Consider the following 18449-nt stretch of genomic DNA (forward strand, 5'->3'; position numbering starts at 1 on the left):
CAGATGCCAAATTATGGTGTGAAGAGTGGTAGATTTTTTTTCTGTATCATGACTATGTAAGTCTTGCTGTACTCACTCACCTTCTATAGATATGATTTTCCATATTTCCACTTACCCTGCGCATATGTTCTCATAGCATCCTCCAGTGTGATTATCTGCACAGTCACGACAATCTGACTGATTAAAAGACTCTGGAAGCAGATGTTGTGCACTTCTGTTCACTGCATTTCCTGCAGCCCTCACCTCTTCTGTGGCTGCAATATCATTAATGTAATATTACAGTTACATGTCAGAATCATTGTGATTTGTTAGATCTGTTAGATCTATTAAATCTTGCCCTAAGATCACTAAGTTCAGATTGCTCTAGTGAGCAAACTAAAATGGTTTACCAAACCAAGAAATTTTACTTTTGCTTTGGTCTCAGCTGTGGGGATCAAGTTCTGAAAGCATTGTTGACCCTTGAGATCAAAAATCTCTTTAAAGTAACCCACTAGCAAGAGTAGCCACATTTTGTAAATTTTTTAAGAGTAGTTATATATCAAAGATAGGTTAAGTATTTTAATAAATTACTTAAAAGCCCCTTATTGATGTCCAGAGTTGTTTGGGTGAGGGGAAAAGGTAAAGGTTGCAAGTATTTATTGACAGCACACTGGTAAGATGCAGATAAGTTGACTAATGCTTGGTGCTTTATTTGGTGCTTCTCCTACCATGTGGTTACCAGTTCTGTCTATGAATTTCTTTGTTGTTAAAATCTCTTAATCAGCATACTAAACTGTGGCTTTGATATTAAATCGCATCTCCTATTGTTGAAACATATGGGTTGGTAGAATTCTTTCTTTAGTTTCCCCTTCTTCATTTTTTTGTCTTAAAAATTCTCTGCCTCATTGGCATTGAATTCCAGTTTAAGAAATTAGAATACTGAACAGAGTAATAAAATAATTGACTAAAGTGAAGTCATGTCACATTTGGTAATTGAACTGTGTTGAGGGGCTCCATATGAAACAGATTCCTGAACTAGCATGTGGCATTACAGAAAACTGGAGGTGTCCTTCATCTAAAATTTTGAATCTGGAAGAAAAGGTGGGGTGGATTTCTGAGAAAAGATGAAATGACAGAGGTATGTATTTATTAATTTTTCATCAAAATTCATTGGTAATGAACTGTATTGAAGCTCTGTGGTTTGCAACACAACTTTTCAGTTGTGAGTTTGGTTTTGGACTCTTCTTTCTTTGTGTGTTTAGCACCACAAAACTAGGCTACCTTTTCCTGTTCTCAAACAAAATGTGACACAGTTAACATAATCCAGCCAACAATTTAGCTACTTGTTACTTGACTTCTCCATAGTTTTTTATTGTGGAATATCAAATCAGTTGTGGGACTGTCAGGCAAAATATCCAAGAAATTTTTTTCCTGCGTTGTTAGATTTTTCCCATCCTTATAGATATTATGTTGGAATTTGTGTGATGCGGTTTGTACTGATAAAAAAATCATGTTAGATGGTATTTCCTTCTTTTCTTTCACAGCTTTCCAGTAAAAAAAGTAAAATAATCCACTAACCTGTTCAAGTCTGACTGTAATTGGACTGTGCATGACAATGAAACATGTCAAGGATTCTATTTATTCCCCTACAGCAGCTACTCCTACTTTATTTGAAGTAATTGCTTTTATTTATTAAATGACTTTCACTCAGACTATGAACCTGTTTGTCAATAGTCACAGTTTGTTCACTGCCTGGCCCTTTCTTTAGTGGTAATCTCTGATTAGTCACTCTGTTCCCAGCCTTTGGAGTTTGTTATGATCTTTTATAGAGGAAAGAGATGGAGGAGGATTGCAGTTATCTGTAAATAATTAGACAGGTGGGCACTTTATGCCAGCTGTGCAAAAAAGGTTTTCAGCATACTAATCAAATGCCAAACATTAGCTAATGTGTGCCATTGTTCTTGAACCCTGTGAGGCTGAATATGAAGAAGGATGCCTTTTGCTATGGCTGTAACTAATAGAGCCATAGACTGATTCCATTTTTTCTGCATGGCTACTTTGTCATTAGTTTAATTTGAAAAAGAGAATAGTAAACCAATTTTTATGGTGACATAGTGGCGTTAAATGGTGAGTTTTATGAAAGACTAATAGAAGTAGTAGTAAGATTGTTAATTTTAAATTTTGTAAAAGAACAAGGAAAACAAAGTAGTTAGTTAGAAAGATTTGTTGAAATGAAAGAATACTGTATAAATCTGGTTGTTTTTGTGATTGCTTATACAGTTTTTATAAAAAAGTTAGGGCTTTTATTCATCTCATTTTAGAAACAAAGTACTCCCAGAAAAGACAATATTGAGATTTTTCTATGTAATTTTCAACAAATTTTAGGGAACCAGATTTCCCCTTCTTATAAGGAAATATGAAATATTTTTCAGGAGACTCAAATTTAAGGGAATTCAGTGTATGAATCCATAAAATTTGAAAATATCAGGCCCATTTCAAAAGTGGATTTTCAGAAAGAATCTATCTTTCTTAATAATTCTTCTAGCCTAGTTTCCCTTTCAGGTTATTGTACTCTATGCTGTCACAGTGACATGCTGCCAGACTCTTAGTTTGATCATCCTTTATGTCTTTGCCTGTGCTTGGTAACTGCTTGGGGGCCTCTCCTGCAGGGAGAAATGTGTTTGGAAAAGAGGCTAATAAACATGAGTCCCATTTTCGTGTCTTGCCCCTCTACAGTATGAGTACTTGTATGTACTTGGACAGGATGCTAAAGCTCCCTTGAGTGAAAAATAGTATAGATGTAATGGGTTAAAAAGGTGATCTCGTGTGAGATGCATTGTGTGAAAAATATATGCCACCTCAGGATATATTATGGACCCTCAAAGACAGAGGAGTTTCAGGGAGGCACAGGCCAAACAGATATGCTGAAGAAGTAGGTAGTATAGTCCACCAAGGCAGATGTTAAAAGTGAAATAAATGTTCTTGGGAGAAATCAGAGAGCACTGTTTCTGGGTCCCTGCTGAAGAGTGGGGTGAACTGCTGCTGCCACCCACTGTGAGGCTGCACATCCACATCTTTCAGATAGGATGAGTGATAGGATTATGTCTGACTCCAGAGGGAGAAGGAGATGTCTCGCTGCAGAAGTGTGAACTTGTGAATTGAGGACAACTCTCTTCAGATATGTCGCAAGAGGGTAGGACTTGGACATTTTGTATACATTCAGCAAGACACTTGGAAACAAGTATTAACTAATCTTATGATATTAAACTATTGGATATTAGATTATTTTTGAACAGTTGTATCAAGAAGACTAAAAGTTTGTTGTTTTTTCATTTTTTTTCCAAAAGTTTTCTAAACAACTCCTCTAGTACATGGCATTCTGGTTTTGACTGGAATAGAGTTAATTTTTTTCTTAGTAGCTGGTGCAGTGCTGTGTTTTGGATTTAATAGGATAAAAACTTGCACATTTAATATTGAAAGGTAAAAGAATAAAAGCATCTGGGCCTGCTGATGCTATTCCTGTGTTTTGTGTGTTCAAAATAATCTGTTAGCTCTCTTCCTTTTCTATCTGAATTTATTAGAATGGTTGATATTCTATAACAACCTGCGTTTTCTTGCTCTGGGCAGATTTGACTATAATGACACTTTGATAATTTTCTTTTTCTCAAACAAGGCACTGCTACTGTGAAGAGGCTGCTTAGAGTAGCACCTTCAAACTCAGTCTTCACTTTTCATACATTTGGTTGTGTCTGTTGATTTCACTCATTGACTTCTTTTGTTTCTCCTATTTGCATTGTAAAGGCAACACATAAATCTTTGTTCATTCTGTTCCATTTAAGCCCATTAAAACACTTCTCTGGTGCACTGCCTTGGGCTCTCCTTTGTACTACAGCAAGGCAAGTTTTCTTTCCCATTGTAACCACTACAGATGAGCACAGAAAGCTGAATTTTAAGGTTAAGCAGGTCCAGGGTTTTCACAGGTGTTTTGAATGCTGTTTACAGAAATAGGGAAAAAAAAATCAAGGACTTGTTTTGACCCGCAGAATCTTCTCCTGATGGCAGTGACTGTCAAGAAATATGCAGAGTTTGAGAGCGAAGTCACCTCTAAAATGCTTTTTTGATTAGTACTTTCATTCTCTCTGTCCCTTCACTTTTTGCCTCATACGTTAGTTATTCATAACCTTTGAAACTCACTCAGTTACCACAGCACAGGTGATAATTCATCTGCTGCACATCACAGAGCGAGAGCAAGCCTCCCTCTAGTGTATACCTGTTATTCTCCCATCTGAAAAGGCAGGAAAATTAAGAGAGATTAAGGTAGTCCTGGAATATCTGCCTTTGCACTTCTCAAAGACTAGCTGCCGAATTTCACAAACTTTCCTGGGACATGGGTGGTATCAGTTTCAGAAATTAGTAAGGAGTCTGTAACTCGTACAGTTGGCTGCTGTGATTGTTTAAAAGTAAAATGGACATAAAACCCCACTCCAACTAATAAAGCCATCTGCTTTTATTTAAAAACAGAATTGTCTGACTGCACTATGCATTTTTATTGACCAAGTAAACTGGTAGTGACTCTTTTGGCTCAAGCAAAAGCGTGAACACTGTCTCTTCCTTCCACTCCCCAGTCCACTCATCCCATAACTGAGAGGTGAACAACCAACACCAAGTCTCTAAGTTTGGTCTCCAGCTCTTTTTCCCTGCAGGGGAGCTGCCGAGTTGCTCATTGAAGACCTCATGGGGCAGCTGTGCAGGAAAGGTCACATCTACCATCAAGTTGAGAGACTGTTGCCCTTAAGGTTAGAGTCATGGTCTAGAGCTGAGACAAGTACAACAGAGAGCTGCTGCTTTGCCCCTGTGTTTGAAGTGCAGAAACAACTGGCTGGATTCTCCGAAAAAAAAAAATTTTTTGCAACCGGAAAGGTTAACCCAAAGTTTAACGGGGCAAAAAATAATTTATTAAAAGGCTATGGGGTTTCCTTTAATTAATTAATTAATTAATTTATTGCCTTTCTTTTCTGGCCATAAGTCAGCTGAGGAATTTAGTTTTCTGATAAAAAGGAGTTTTCTTGAGTCTTTAATAAGTAAAGTGGAATTTCTTTAGGGAAATCTCCTTCCTGATTATGATTATATATACTTTTGTGTGTATGTTAGTAGATATACGAGGCAGATGGTAGAAGATAGTTCTGCAAACTGTGATGTTTACTTCCCACATATTCACGAATTCTTGAAGGATCTTAAATTACATGTTGTAAAGTTTGGGGGAAAATATAGAAAGCTTGTTTGGTTTGCTTCTCCAGAGATGTAGAATCGCTGTCTTAACAAATATAGTCTAGCTCTGAAGTAGCAAGGTTGCCCTTAAATTTCTGTCCAGGGCCCCGGGAGGTGATTGCATTGTGCAGGAACCTTCACATTACAGTAACCTCCTGTCACATATCTTCTTCCTTAAGAAATCAATGTGTGTCAGGGGAGAGGAGGTAGGGACAGAAGGCCGTGTGCATCTTTTGTCAACCTGTAGTTTCTCAGTCTGGTTTTACAGCCTGCTGTGTGCAAATGATAATACAAAAGAGAATAGAGAAACTGGCTTCAGATTTATATATGAAATATAAATAGTTGGCTTGCAGACTTTGGTAAACGTATACATAGATATGGTTGTTTCTCTGTTTTTAGGAATACACTATAGATATAATTTTTGCCCAGACTTGGTATGACAGTCGTCTAAAATTTAACAGCTCAATGAAGGTGCTTATGCTTAATAGCAATATGGTTGGAAAAATTTGGATTCCAGACACTTTCTTCAGGAACTCAAGGAAATCTGATGCTCATTGGATTACAACTCCAAATCGTTTGCTTCGAATCTGGAGTGATGGAAGAGTATTATACACTCTAAGGTGGGTTTTTATTGTCTGGGTAGAAAAAAACCAACAACATGTTATGACCAGGAATATGAAAATAATGAATATGAATCAAATTCCTGGCATCTCTTTTGTTTTGGACCAAAATTCACAAGTAGTTAACTATAGGAGAAAAAAAGAATTATTTGATCATGAAAAACATGACATTTATAGTATTTAGATATGTTGCCTAGATAATTGGGTAAAGACAATTGAAGGAGATAGCAAATTTTGATCTCACTCAAGTACAGGCAGGATTTTAAAAAAGATATTATATAACATATAGCACTATGGTGGTCTGTCACTAATATATTGTGCATAAATCATGAATTGTTTTGCAGACTTTCTGTTTTAAATAGTTTGTTATCTAATTTCCACCAAATTATATACTGTAAGTAAAATTTAAATGCTTTGGATAATAAAAATCATAAGAAGTTCAATTAAGGCTAAGACCCCAATCCTGCATATAATTCTCAACGTTTTTACCCTTCCAAGCTATTAAAATCAACAGATCTGTTTATTCAAATTAGGCATAAGCAAACAAGTTTGTGATAATTCTTCTTGGCAAATGGGAGATGCCTGTGCTGGTTGGTTTTATGCTTACCATCTAGCTATCTTTACTGATCTTTGAGTCACTTTTCAAACAGTACTTGAAAGGCTGTAGCCTATAGAAAGCATTTTAGGGTCATCTCTCAGTCTAATTTTTTTAAATATGCCTAAAAAATCTTGCAATAAATCAGGAGCTGATCAAGAAATAGTCCATTCAGAGGATGCCATAAATATGATTCTTCTCTTAAGAGTTTATTTATTTATTTATTTAAATAAAGAGTTGCACCATTTAATTACTTTCAATCATTTGTGCTGTGTTCATATGCAGGCTAGTTGTGTTGTATGAACAATTTATAAAAGTCTTCTCTTTCAGATGTAAGAAGAATTAGAATGTTTTAAAAGGATTCTCTTGAATGAATTTTTTTTGTGGTATGATTCATTTGGGGGCATACAGACATCTCTGAAGGGCACTTTTTAAATGGTTTATTAAGCTGATGTTTATAAAAGTCTCTAGAGAGCCTCTTCTGTTGACATGCTATGTTTTTTACCTTTTTCTACCTGGCATTTGTAGAGTCATACTTGGACTTTATCCTTCCATTGTCTATTCAGTTTCAATGTACAATTTCTTCTAAAGAGGTTCAAAGTAACACAAAGCAATAAATAAATGCAAGCAATAAAGTCCTGTGAGCCCTAACAGAGCAATAGGTTAGAATCACTGTGTTAGAGTATGAGCTATAAAGCACAACGAGCTCATGACAAAACAGCTGAACAGGTTTTCACCCAGCACTGCAACGTGCGAACATCTGTATAGGTGAGGATATGTTCTGAATTTTGCCTAAGGCAGAACAACACTGAGAGGTTCATATGTTGCTTATTGAAGGAACTTTAACATGATCTGACAGTGTTCCAGGTTTGTGGGCTCCCCTTTTTTTCCTCATTGGTAATTCAGAGAGCAGACGTAGTCAATCTGTTAATCAGCCTTACTGAATCTCCTCTGAGGGTAGCCCTTGGTCTGTCCATTGCACACATCAATGATTCCATATTAGTTTTGTTGCTTTTAATAGGGGGCTGGGCTTGTTTTCTTTTTGTTTGAGTGTTTGACTATCCAAAGGTTGAAAATGGAAAACAAAGGCAATAAATGCATATATCATAGTTGGCAAATTTGAAAAGCATCTTTGGAGCAATGCAAGTATTTTGCTTAGAAATGTAAGGGACAGTTTTTCTTCTCTCCCCCCGCCCAGTGTATGCTAAGAAATACAGTTTCCCCTATAAACCTCTTTTGGTCAGGTCCTAGTGGCACTTTCTGTAGAATAAATACTTTGTTCAGAGACTTTCAAAGATTTCTGGCAGCATGTCACAGAACCTTCCTTTTCCCATCCATTCTTATCTAATATATAAGCATTATGTTAATTTTTAAAGTTCATTTTAGAAGATATTCTGAATTTCTACATAGTCTTACCAACAAAGAAGAAGGTATTTTAAATGCAAAGAAGTCAGTTTGGAGTCTAGGACCTCACTTCAGCTTCCTAGTGAAAGGTAGCAGAGCTGGGTTTTGCACTGATTGTTTGGAAGTCCTGCAGAAATCTGTGATAGTATTTTCAAAAGCAGCAAGTGATTCAGTTGACACAATCATGAGTCCTAAACCACCTCTAAAATCTTTATAAGTTGTGAATGAATGCCTTAGACATTAAATGAGTAGAAAAATCAAGTCTGCTCTTTCCTGTCCATACTACTGTCTTCGCCAGAGCTGCTTCCATGAGTATAGAGCAAGCTCAAGAGTGTCCCCACCTTTTTTCTCTTATGTGTAACCACCAGATACAATGATGCCAAATACAATTTGACTCCACAAATGCATTCTACAGAAACTTTATTTGCTATCATAAACTCCCATCCTTCCGCTGTCTTCAGACCCTCCTTTTTATCCCCTATTTCTGGTAGAGCAGAGAGCTGCCCCCAAATCAATTGAAAATTTTGAAATGGCTTGAAATACCAGTTGAAACAATGCAGATCCTTAGGTTGCATGTGACAATAGTTCTTGTTATTTTGTTCTTTGGTGGTGATGCTGGATGTGTTTTTGTTGATACAGTAAGCTATTCATAACATCCATTAATTGGCAAAATTTATTTCTGTTCATGTTCTTTACTATGTAGTCTGAAGTGTCTGAATGCTTGAATATAACCTTTTTTCTTTTTTTACTCCTTCCTTCTCTAACTAGGCTGACAATTAATGCTGAATGTTATCTTCAGCTTCATAATTTTCCTATGGATGAACACTCCTGTCCTCTGGAGTTTTCAAGCTGTAGGTGGTAAAACACTTTTTTCTCTTTACATTCAGGCTTTAAATTTCCTTAAATTCTGGCATCAGGAGAGCAAATATTTACTTTATAAAGCCTTGCAATGAAGGAAAGAACTGATCCATTCATGTTTTGGTTAGATTTTATTGCATTATTTAATGCAAGAATGAAGGAGTTGAATTACAAGCACTTTGTGCAACTTTAAAAATAGTCGTATTGCTTAGGAGTCTGATGCAATTCCCATTCCAGTTAATGGAAGAGCATCGCACTGGAAGAACTTTATTTTTTTTACCTGCAAGATTTGATAGTGTTGAATTACTTCCATGTGGTATACTTAATAGGAAAAATAAGATCTCTCTTCTTCAACCTGCTCCTGTAAATGCTTAATTAGTATAAGAAGTCCTTCTCCTTTCAGTGAGACTTATTTTATGTGAACAAGAAACATAACTTTCAGGCTCCATTTTTTTTATATAAACTATATTTTTAAAAAATTCTCAAGGGAATTGTGCTATTAAAATCATAGAATCCCTAAGGTTGGATAAGACCTCCAGGATCATCAAGTCCAACCTTTGACCAAACACCATGTCAACTACACCACAGCACTAAGTGCCACATCCAGTAGTTTCTTGAACGCCTCCAGGGATGGTGACTCTACTACCTCCCTGAGCAACCTGTTCCAGTGCTTAACCACCTTCTCAGTGAAGAAATTCTTCCTGATACCCAACCCTAACCTACCCTGATGCAGCTAGAGGCCATTTCCTCTTGTTCTACACTAGTTGCCTGTGAGAAGGGGCTGACCTCCACCTTGCTACAACATCTTTTCTGGCGTTCTTACCTGAGCCACCAGTAGGAATTTTGTAAAATTATATACTAAAAGTGTCAGTCCTTTTAAGCTCTTTCTGATCATTTAATGGTAATGTAAATTGCATTTGTGTATTAATTTATAATGATGATTCTGAGCCAAGTTTTCATGTCGGATTTCAAGAATATCATGTAGATATTTCCAAAATATTTGTATTTACATAGTTGTTTATCTATCATACATTTAACTAGGTTTAAAACTGAGGCCAGATATTTTGTTGTTAAATTTTAAGTGTATCAGGTGGACTACAGATTGTCTTTGTCTCTAATCCACTTTATGTGTAGCCCTGGTTTAGTTTATAAGTAACTTCAGATATCACAAAACATGCTTTGGTACATTCTGTGGCTGAATGTTTGATTTGTTTTGTTTTGTTCCAGATGGATATCCCAGAAATGAAATTGAATACAAATGGAAGAAAACCTCTGTGGAAGTGGCAGATCCAAAATACTGGAGATTGTATCAGTTTGCATTTGTAGGGTTACGAAACACAACTGAAATTTCTCATACCTTGTCTGGTAAGGCAAAGTGTTAAGTTTTGTTTTGTGCCAGATCTGTATAAAACAAGACCAGCAGACCAAGATACAACTGAAAACCATAATAAATATAATGTAAATATTTTTTATTTTTCATTTTTAGGTGATTATATTATTATGACAATCTTCTTTGATCTCAGCAGACGTATGGGATATTTTACTATTCAGACATACATTCCTTGTATACTCACTGTTGTTCTTTCATGGGTGTCATTTTGGATCAATAAGGATGCAGTTCCTGCAAGGACTTCTCTGGGTAAGAATGTCTTTTTTTCAGCCTTGAAGGGTCTGGTACTCCCCAAAAATACAAATCTGCAGCATGGAGTAAATCAGCCACAGCTTATTCCCCTTCAGATTGTGACTGTTGGTCACTCTTTTTCTTGAACTGCAAGGTTGGGAGTAGAAGAATCCTACTATGGCTGCAGAGCAGGGCTTAAGGAGGGAAAGCTGAAGAAGGAAAATCCTTATCCAAGCCCTGTGGATCTGCTGTTGTTCACATAAATACTTTTTTTCTCCTTTATGTTCTTTTTGTCACCTCCAGGGACTGCAATGTGGCAATTATTAGTCTGACAAGTATGACTTCACTTAGCATCATGGAACAAATGATGTCATTACTACAGGAGTGTAAATTGTGAAGATATGGTTTTGGTGGTTTTTTCTTTATTTTTTTGTTGGTGTTTTTGTGTTGTTTTTGTTGATGATGGTTTAATAGTAGAAAGGATTCAGTTATTCTTTTAAGTCCAGGATAGGACAGAAAATTTGCAACCAGACTTGCAGTTAAGCCTATAACACGTAAAAACTGACTCACTGTCCTGCTTTTACTACAGACAGTACTGAAGTGTGTTGCAAGTTCCAGTATAGAGACACTTCTGTGTTCCTGTCATCTTGACTGACCTGCTTAGCGTGGTGTCAGTCTCCTGAGTTTGACCGTTTAGGATTCCTGTGCAGCCTTAGAGAAAAGTTTTAGTCTCCACATAAAGCACGATAGACGTGGTGCATGGAATGCACACGATGTACATTAGCAACTTTGAGTTTAGAAGTGACAGATGCTTATAGTAAAACTGGTGACAGCAGTATGACCTATTTTGGGAGAAAGATCAAGAGCTGAGAGTGTATCTTAGGAAGTGAGAGATGTGAGTTAATTTTTCATTATTATTATGCATTATATCATTATTCATTTAGCATTGTGAACACACCATTCACACCTTTTAGGATCATTTACTACCAGAAAGGTGAGTCCAGGCTTTAACTCCCTGCCTTTCCCACTGAAAATGGACCACCTACAAGCCTGCAAGATTAATGAGTCAAGAAAGAAAGTAAACAGAAATGAGCGTGGCTCAGTAACCTAATGAAAAGGTGAGGGGAAAAAATATAAGTCTTGGTTCCTAATTTTGTTATTCAGAAGTGCTGCAAAGTATAGTGAAGAGACCCCAAAGTTTTAAATAAATAAGTGAAACTAACTTTTGTTAGTTTTAGACCTCGATGTAGAAATCTCTTATCAGATTTCTTTGACTAACTAATCATTGGACATCATTGTGGGTTCTGACTAGCTAGAAGACACTAGGTATAACAGGAAAAACTGTTGTACTGGTATCTTGCTAGTTCTGTATCCAGTTTGTTCTTTTTACAGAGTACTTTTTATATGCCATGAACCTAGAAAATTTGCCTTTGATATCATGGTTTAGCTGAAGTTTTCAAGCTCTCACTTCAGCAGTACTAACCTTCATCTACTTGAGATGAACTACAAACGTTTGCAATGTCTTATTTACAGCTCCCTGCAGGTAACTCTGAGCTCCTTCTGTGTGAACATGCAAAAGCCATAGTTTGACAGATTGTAGGATGACTTTTCTCCCGTGCAAATGTTCTGGTGAAGGAGAAAAAGAGTACTTGTCAAATAGACACAATTTTATAGAAAAAGACTGAGAAATTAAGACAAGAAAGGCAAAACTAAGCAAGATCTGTTGTGCTATTGAAGGTTTGTTCTCTGTGACAGCCCCCATATATGCCTTTCACATAGCAGAGTGGACTGGGAAAATCCACATCTCTTTTTGTCTTCTCTGAAGAGAAGTTGGTAATAGGGAATGGTGGGTGTCACTTTTCCCCTGGATGCTGTGCTGGGGTCTGGCACAGTGTAAAGGCTTGGGCCTTTTTCTTCCATATATGTTGAAAGATCCTGGCAGATTGTGGTTTCCCAAAGCTAAGGATTTGGGATGATTAAAGGTATTTAGGTATTTAAACACATAGAGAAATGCCTAATTGATTTCCAAAGTATCTAGTGGGAGTGAAGGACTTTTGAAGAACTGTGGTTGTCTGTTTGCCCTTTTAGGCATGTAATTTCACTGGGAAATCTGTTGCAAAATCACTGCTGCCTTCCTGCTGCAGGAGTAGCGACCATAGCGACCACTGATTCCGTGCTTTGATTTATAAGCCATAGACAGCCATAGACTGGTGTAATGCATTATTTTTTAATAATCCTGTGCATTTAAATAACAAATTTGTGTGTTCAAGTATTGCTTTCCAAAGGAAAGGTCACATCCTAATTTTGGACTATTATGAAAAAGGCTTTGCATTTGCCTGAAAAAACAAATATAAGAAGACAGTGTTAACACCTTATAAATGCTAAACCAGTGAAGAGCGGCATAGTCGAGATTTTGAACATATTGTTATTAAAGCTAGCTGGTTCTTTTAATTAACTTGTATGTAAGTGAATGAAGGAAAACATTTTCTATTACTTAAGACAGAGTATTGAAAACATATCTATTAACTGGTATCTATGATACCAGAAAGGCCATGAAGGTCATCTAATTTTATCTACTACATGTCAGAAGCAAACAATTGAAAACATTTTTCTTATGTTTACCAGTAGTTTGAAATCATTAAAAATTAATGCACCTTTTTTTCTGAATGCATCCTTTTTTACCTTTTAATCTTTCAAAAGCTAAAGTTCTTTCTTGTGTTTGTAAAATATGTGCTTATTTGTACCTGTTTTTCTATTGTATTTGTTTTATATGTACATTGTATGACAGATTTATAAAATTGCACAAACTTTCTCAATATCACTGTTTATTCAGTGTATGTCAAACATAGGAGGGATTTAAAGGTAAGGTGAAATGTGCTGCCTTCTCTATGATCCCATGGTGGCTGTTGGATCCATAGGGATGGCTTCTTGCAATAGTATCGATTCATGTGGGTGTAATCAGTGATGAACCCTGCCGTGGCTCAGTTCCTATATGCCTCATCAATGAATTAAGGGCTAATTTAATGATTTTTTTTCTTACACTATGATTGGATTACTTATACATTTCCTCTTCCTGCTTTTTTTTCTCTCTTTCTTTCTCAAACAGGCATCACAACGGTGCTGACCATGACAACACTGAGTACAATTGCCAGAAAGTCACTCCCAAAGGTTTCCTATGTGACAGCAATGGACCTTTTTGTCTCAGTTTGTTTCATTTTTGTGTTTGCTGCCTTGATGGAATATGGCACCTTGCATTACTTTACCAGCAATAGAAAAGGGGACAAAGGAAAACAAAAGAAGGCAAAATCTAAGCCATCAGTAAGTTTAGTTGAACAAGAAAAAAAAAAAAGAAATACAGAATGCTTCTTGTTGCAGCATTCATTTTGGAGAGACTGGTTCTTGAGTAGAAAAGCTAACCTTCAAAGATAATTAACACTAATATTTATTTTGTAATTTTTTTACAGTTGGGGGTTTGTACTTATTTTCTGTAAATACTACTAATGAGCAAGAGTTTTAAAACATTTCACTCTTATGTGAATGGGAACACATCAGCCTAAGATGGAGAGCAGTTTGATATAATACTCCATGCCCTTGTTGCTTCTAGAGCTGCCCATGGGGCTTGTGCCCATGGAGATGGTTCTGTCTGGGCACAGAGCTTCTAAAAACAGCACCTGGCAATGAACCAGAGAAAAGACTGTAGCAGTAAAGATAATGTAAATGGACTGAAGGTGTGAGGATTTCTTTGGATCTGCATCACCTAACTTGGGTCTTAGAAAGGTTTGCAAAGGAAAAAATGCTTATTATTGGTCAGTATTCTGGCTTCCTTCCACTAGAGAAATTCTACCTTAACTCTTTTAAAAATTTGCTTCCATGTTTCTTCCTGGTTAAATGAACTTTCTGCTTTTACAAGTTGATGTTCATATGGTGTAAATCCCCACAAGTCTCAGGATCAAGCATCATTCAGTTTTAAGAGGCTTTCTGTTTCTGCAGTAAGGATACTGGAATTTCCAAAGAATCTATTGTCAGGAGCTAGTACAAATATTTAAAGGTAGTCTTTAAACTAAGAAAACATGGAGATAAGTCCATTAAATAGCTTATGCATTTGAACGTTAGTCTTAATATCTGAGGATTGGTTGTAGTCATTTTACAGAGAGAATAAGAACAAGGACAATGCTGTAAATCCCCCTTCCAGATCATTTCCATCAAAGCAAGCAGGAGCATAGATGAATCATAATGCTAGTTGTCTTTTCTGGATGAAGGCTGAATACCACCTGTGTAAGATGAAACAGAAATTGATTTGAAATTACAGAAGCCCGGATATAGAAATACAAAACTCCTATTATGCTATATCCATTCTGCAACTCCTGTCAGGAAGAACTGGTGCACTCATTCTGAGCAGCTCTGTTGTGGGAAACTCTTATGGATGCACTGAGGGGCTGCTAGGGCTTAATGCCAGGGAAATGAGAGCCCTTAGGTTTCATATGGTGAGCTAATCAAAGTGGATTAGCTGTGTTTTTAGGACAAGGCTACTGGTGAAGGGTTAGTACTGCCCTGTGCTGCCTTGTTCAGACATTGCTGTGATCCTCAGGGAATCCAGCACAGACAAGAGAACAGGAAAATGGAAACCTCAAACCTCCTTCCTGTTAGTGGTACAAACAAATGTGAGCACAATGGAAGGGGCAGAACAGAGGCTTTGGCAAGGGCCGCAGCTGAGCAATGATGGTAAAAGGTAACAGAGGCTGAAGAATGTGGGGGCTTCCCAGCGTTAGCACGGCAGATTCAATTTCAGGTTGCTGTTGCCATGAGGTCTCAACAACACTCAGTGAACACAATGCTGAATAGGTCTACTTTCAGCATGCACAACACAGAGAAGAGGAAGATGGGAGGAAGTATTGGTTTACACAAATCAGGGAGATATTAAAGATCAGCTGCTGACAAATCAAAAGACTTTGAAGTAATTTGCAAGTACACTCATTTGAATGGAGTAATGACACTTTCCAGAATCTGTTCACACATCAGCCATTAGTGCAATAATCTGCCAAGTGCTTTGATATTTCCAGTGCATATGAAAATTTGAAATGTAGAGTTATGATGAGATAGAAACTATGAAATTTATTGAATAAATAGCTGGATTTTGAACTAAGACTAAAATTAGCAATATAATGCTCAAAATACTGTTTAGTTGTGGTTTACTGGGTTCTTAAAGCATGCTTTTTATTTCTAAGTATTTGAAAAAAAAATCTTTTCACACAGAATACTTTAAACATGTTCCAGCATGTTATGGCTATGAGACCATACTAGATACAGAAATTACGCTAAAAAAAGAAAGAATTAAAGTTAATATACTTAGATGCAAGGATTCTAATTTGGTAAATAGGGGGGTTTTGGTGATGTTTTATAAAAAACCATAAAATTTCTTGTTCCAAATAAAACAAATAAAGAAGCCATCTGATTAGTTAATGGGAAGTCATACAATTACAAATCCTTTACTTATTTCATTCCCCTTTACTTTTGTCAAAGACTTCTATTAATTCTTTTTCTCTTGTAGTTTTGGGTTTGTAAGTCAAAGAAACAATTTAATTTAAAAAGTCTGTTTAATTTCTTTTGAAAAGTTCTCATTTACAGGTGTTTTTTGCTTGGAAAACCTGCCTTGTATAGATCTTCTATTTCTACTGCAAAATGCAATAAAAGCCTATTATTCTAGAAACTAATACCAATAAGGCACAATAAATGATCTTGTGAAAAAAATGGTGAGATTTTACAAATGATTACAGCAGTTTTATCTTAGAACATATGTGTTGGCATCATTCAAGAAAGGTAGTATGAATTGGCTTATGCAAATTCACATTAGTAAAGATAATGAGTTTGGGCAGGAAAGATTAAACTTAATTAGTTGTGGATCTTGTTCTGATCATCATTTCAGCCGAAGTGAATGCATCACCTTAGCTGATCTCCACAGACAATAGCTTTCTTTTGTACATGTATTAGTGTTATTGCAGAATAATTGTGGTTTGATCCTATCAGAATGGATTATAAATTCTTACCATGATACATGATGTTTTATCTACAATGTCAGTAGGCATGTACATAAAAAATCAGCATGTATTACTGTATCTACGTACTGTGGGTGTTTTTTTGTTTGTTTTTTTTTTTAAGTCTCTGCCAATAGACGTAGAGTCATTTTCTTGTGAGGTCTTTTTTCTTCTTTTCACTCACATTGCCTCTTCCTTACATGCATTTTATATATTTCCTCTAGGTAGTTAAGCCTATAACATGACCATGTCAGTCACTCTCAAGCTACCTCTTCAAACCTGTAATTCAGTAGCCACCTTCAGTCTGTGCAGGTGACATGAGAAATGACAAGCAGTACTGTAATTTTTTCCTTCTCCCATGGTGTTTCTGAGTTGGGGATTCCTGTTTTACCCCAGCTGTAGAAACAACTCATGCCATGAATCTTACATGGGCAGAACAAACAGTCAAAAAATTCTTGTAATGCCAGAGTAGGTGTGAATCAGAAATAAGCATCTTTCCCTATTTGTCTTCAATAGAATAATAATTTTTTCAGTAAAAAAAAAATTCAACTTACTTTTTATGTTTTATAAATGTAAGCCCTGTTTGCAATACCTAAAATTAGGATAGAAGTATGTAACTCCTGTTTGTTAGTATTGTCAGTATTTTATCATAACTGAAAAGAATAATGAGGTCCTTTAGAATGATAATTAGCTCCCTAGGTCATCATGTCTAATAAGTATTGAAGCAGCAGTCTGTGTGAAATTTTCTTTGGTGAAGACACTTATTAAATAATGCTGTTTGAAAACGTGGTGGATACTGCACTGCATTAACATCATCCCTTGAGATGCTGGGTAAAATGCCCATGCAGTAATAGAATGCCTCCTTAACAATGTATAGAGATCTGTGTACTGGCCAAAGCAATTCTCATGAAGTGAGACAGCAGATATGAAGTGTATCAAGAAGCTAAATTATGTGGCTTCCCACTTTTCATATTTTTTCATAGATTTGCATTGCCTATCGTGTAATTGGTTAAGAGAACTTATTCTTTACACTTAAATACCCAGTTAGATCTTCTCACTGCATCCTTTCCTGCTGTATTTATTCCTTACATGACAAAATATGAAGATGGTAGAAAAGAGAAAGACAGGGTAAGAGTAATGTTATTGTAACCCCTCTCTTTGGTCTGAAGATTTTAGAAGACATACCAAAGATGGGGCAGGGAAAGGGGGAGGAAAGTTGAAAGGAAGAGGATTATGGAGTAGCTTGAAAAGGTCATGAGATTTAGAAAGAGGAAAGAAAAGGATAGAGAAAGAGAATGTCTTCTGAAACATTCAGGAAAACACGGATGATAAGTAAAGGACTGTGTAGAAACAAAATAATAAAAGAGGGAAAGGAGGGTTGTGTTAGTGGATGTAAAAGGAAGATGGAAAGGCAAAAGTCACAAGAAAGGGAATAGCAAACACTGTATGTACTTGGTAATAAGGCACTCAGATTTTTTTCTATAAGAATTATTAACATCTATTACACTGTTTTTGTCAGATTGCAAGAGGGTTGTTGTGCCCACAGAAAAACGAAAGTAAGAATTAAGAGCTGAACTAATCAGTTTCCGTGACTTGAGTGACATTCTCTTAAGGACTTGTGTCTTGGATTATAAAGGTAGGGGAATATTGTTTAAGGATGTAACATCAGAGGATTAGATGACATAGCCTTATGTGTTTCAGTCTGTTAAACTTCACCACTGGTGCTGTACCTATCCCATTAGCTTTTTTCTGTTTTTGAAAATGTAGTTTCCAGAAACATATTCAGTCTCATTCCAAACATTCCAAATGATAGGAGGACCATCATTCCTTTGGTAGTGATGATTATAGATAGCTTGTGGACTTGTGACCCAATTGTCAAGCAGTGACTGACTTCAAAATGTTTTTCTGTGTTTTATAGATGGGATCAACTAACTCTGTCTATGTAACTAATTATCTACTATTCCCAAATTACAGCACAACCCAGTTTTCACTGTGGCAGGTGAAAATCATTCATGATCTTTTGCCTTCATGAGCTAATTATATACAGCAGTTCATAATTTGCTGTTTTCTTT

General features: G+C 36.3%; 1 protein-coding gene across 3 annotated transcripts in view; it reads left to right on the forward strand.

Moving 5' to 3' along the window:
- GABRG1 (gamma-aminobutyric acid type A receptor gamma1 subunit) overlaps positions 1-18449 on the forward strand; it is a 62574-nt gene that overhangs the window by 34505 nt on the left and 9620 nt on the right. Inside the window, exons 4-9 of one of the 3 annotated variants that reach the window (XR_001873266.1) lie at positions 5647-5867; positions 8635-8717; positions 9952-10089; positions 10211-10363; positions 13452-13663; positions 17897-18013. Coding sequence is in view for 2 of the 3 variants with exons in the window: in XM_017805659.1 (XP_017661148.1) it covers positions 5647-5867; positions 8635-8717; positions 9952-10089; positions 10211-10363; positions 13452-13663; positions 17897-17944 (855 nt within the window). In the remaining variant the exon portion in view is untranslated. Of the gene's footprint in view, positions 1-5646; positions 5868-8634; positions 8718-9951; positions 10090-10210; positions 10364-13451; positions 13664-17896; positions 18188-18449 lie in introns of those variants that run through there. The other 2 variants (XM_017805659.1, XM_017805649.1) reach the window with 2 other exon arrangements.

Source organism: Lepidothrix coronata, unplaced genomic scaffold (genome assembly GCF_001604755.1).
Source record: "Lepidothrix coronata isolate B3197 unplaced genomic scaffold, Lepidothrix_coronata-1.0 Scaffold0, whole genome shotgun sequence".
NCBI lineage: Eukaryota > Metazoa > Chordata > Aves > Passeriformes > Pipridae > Lepidothrix > Lepidothrix coronata.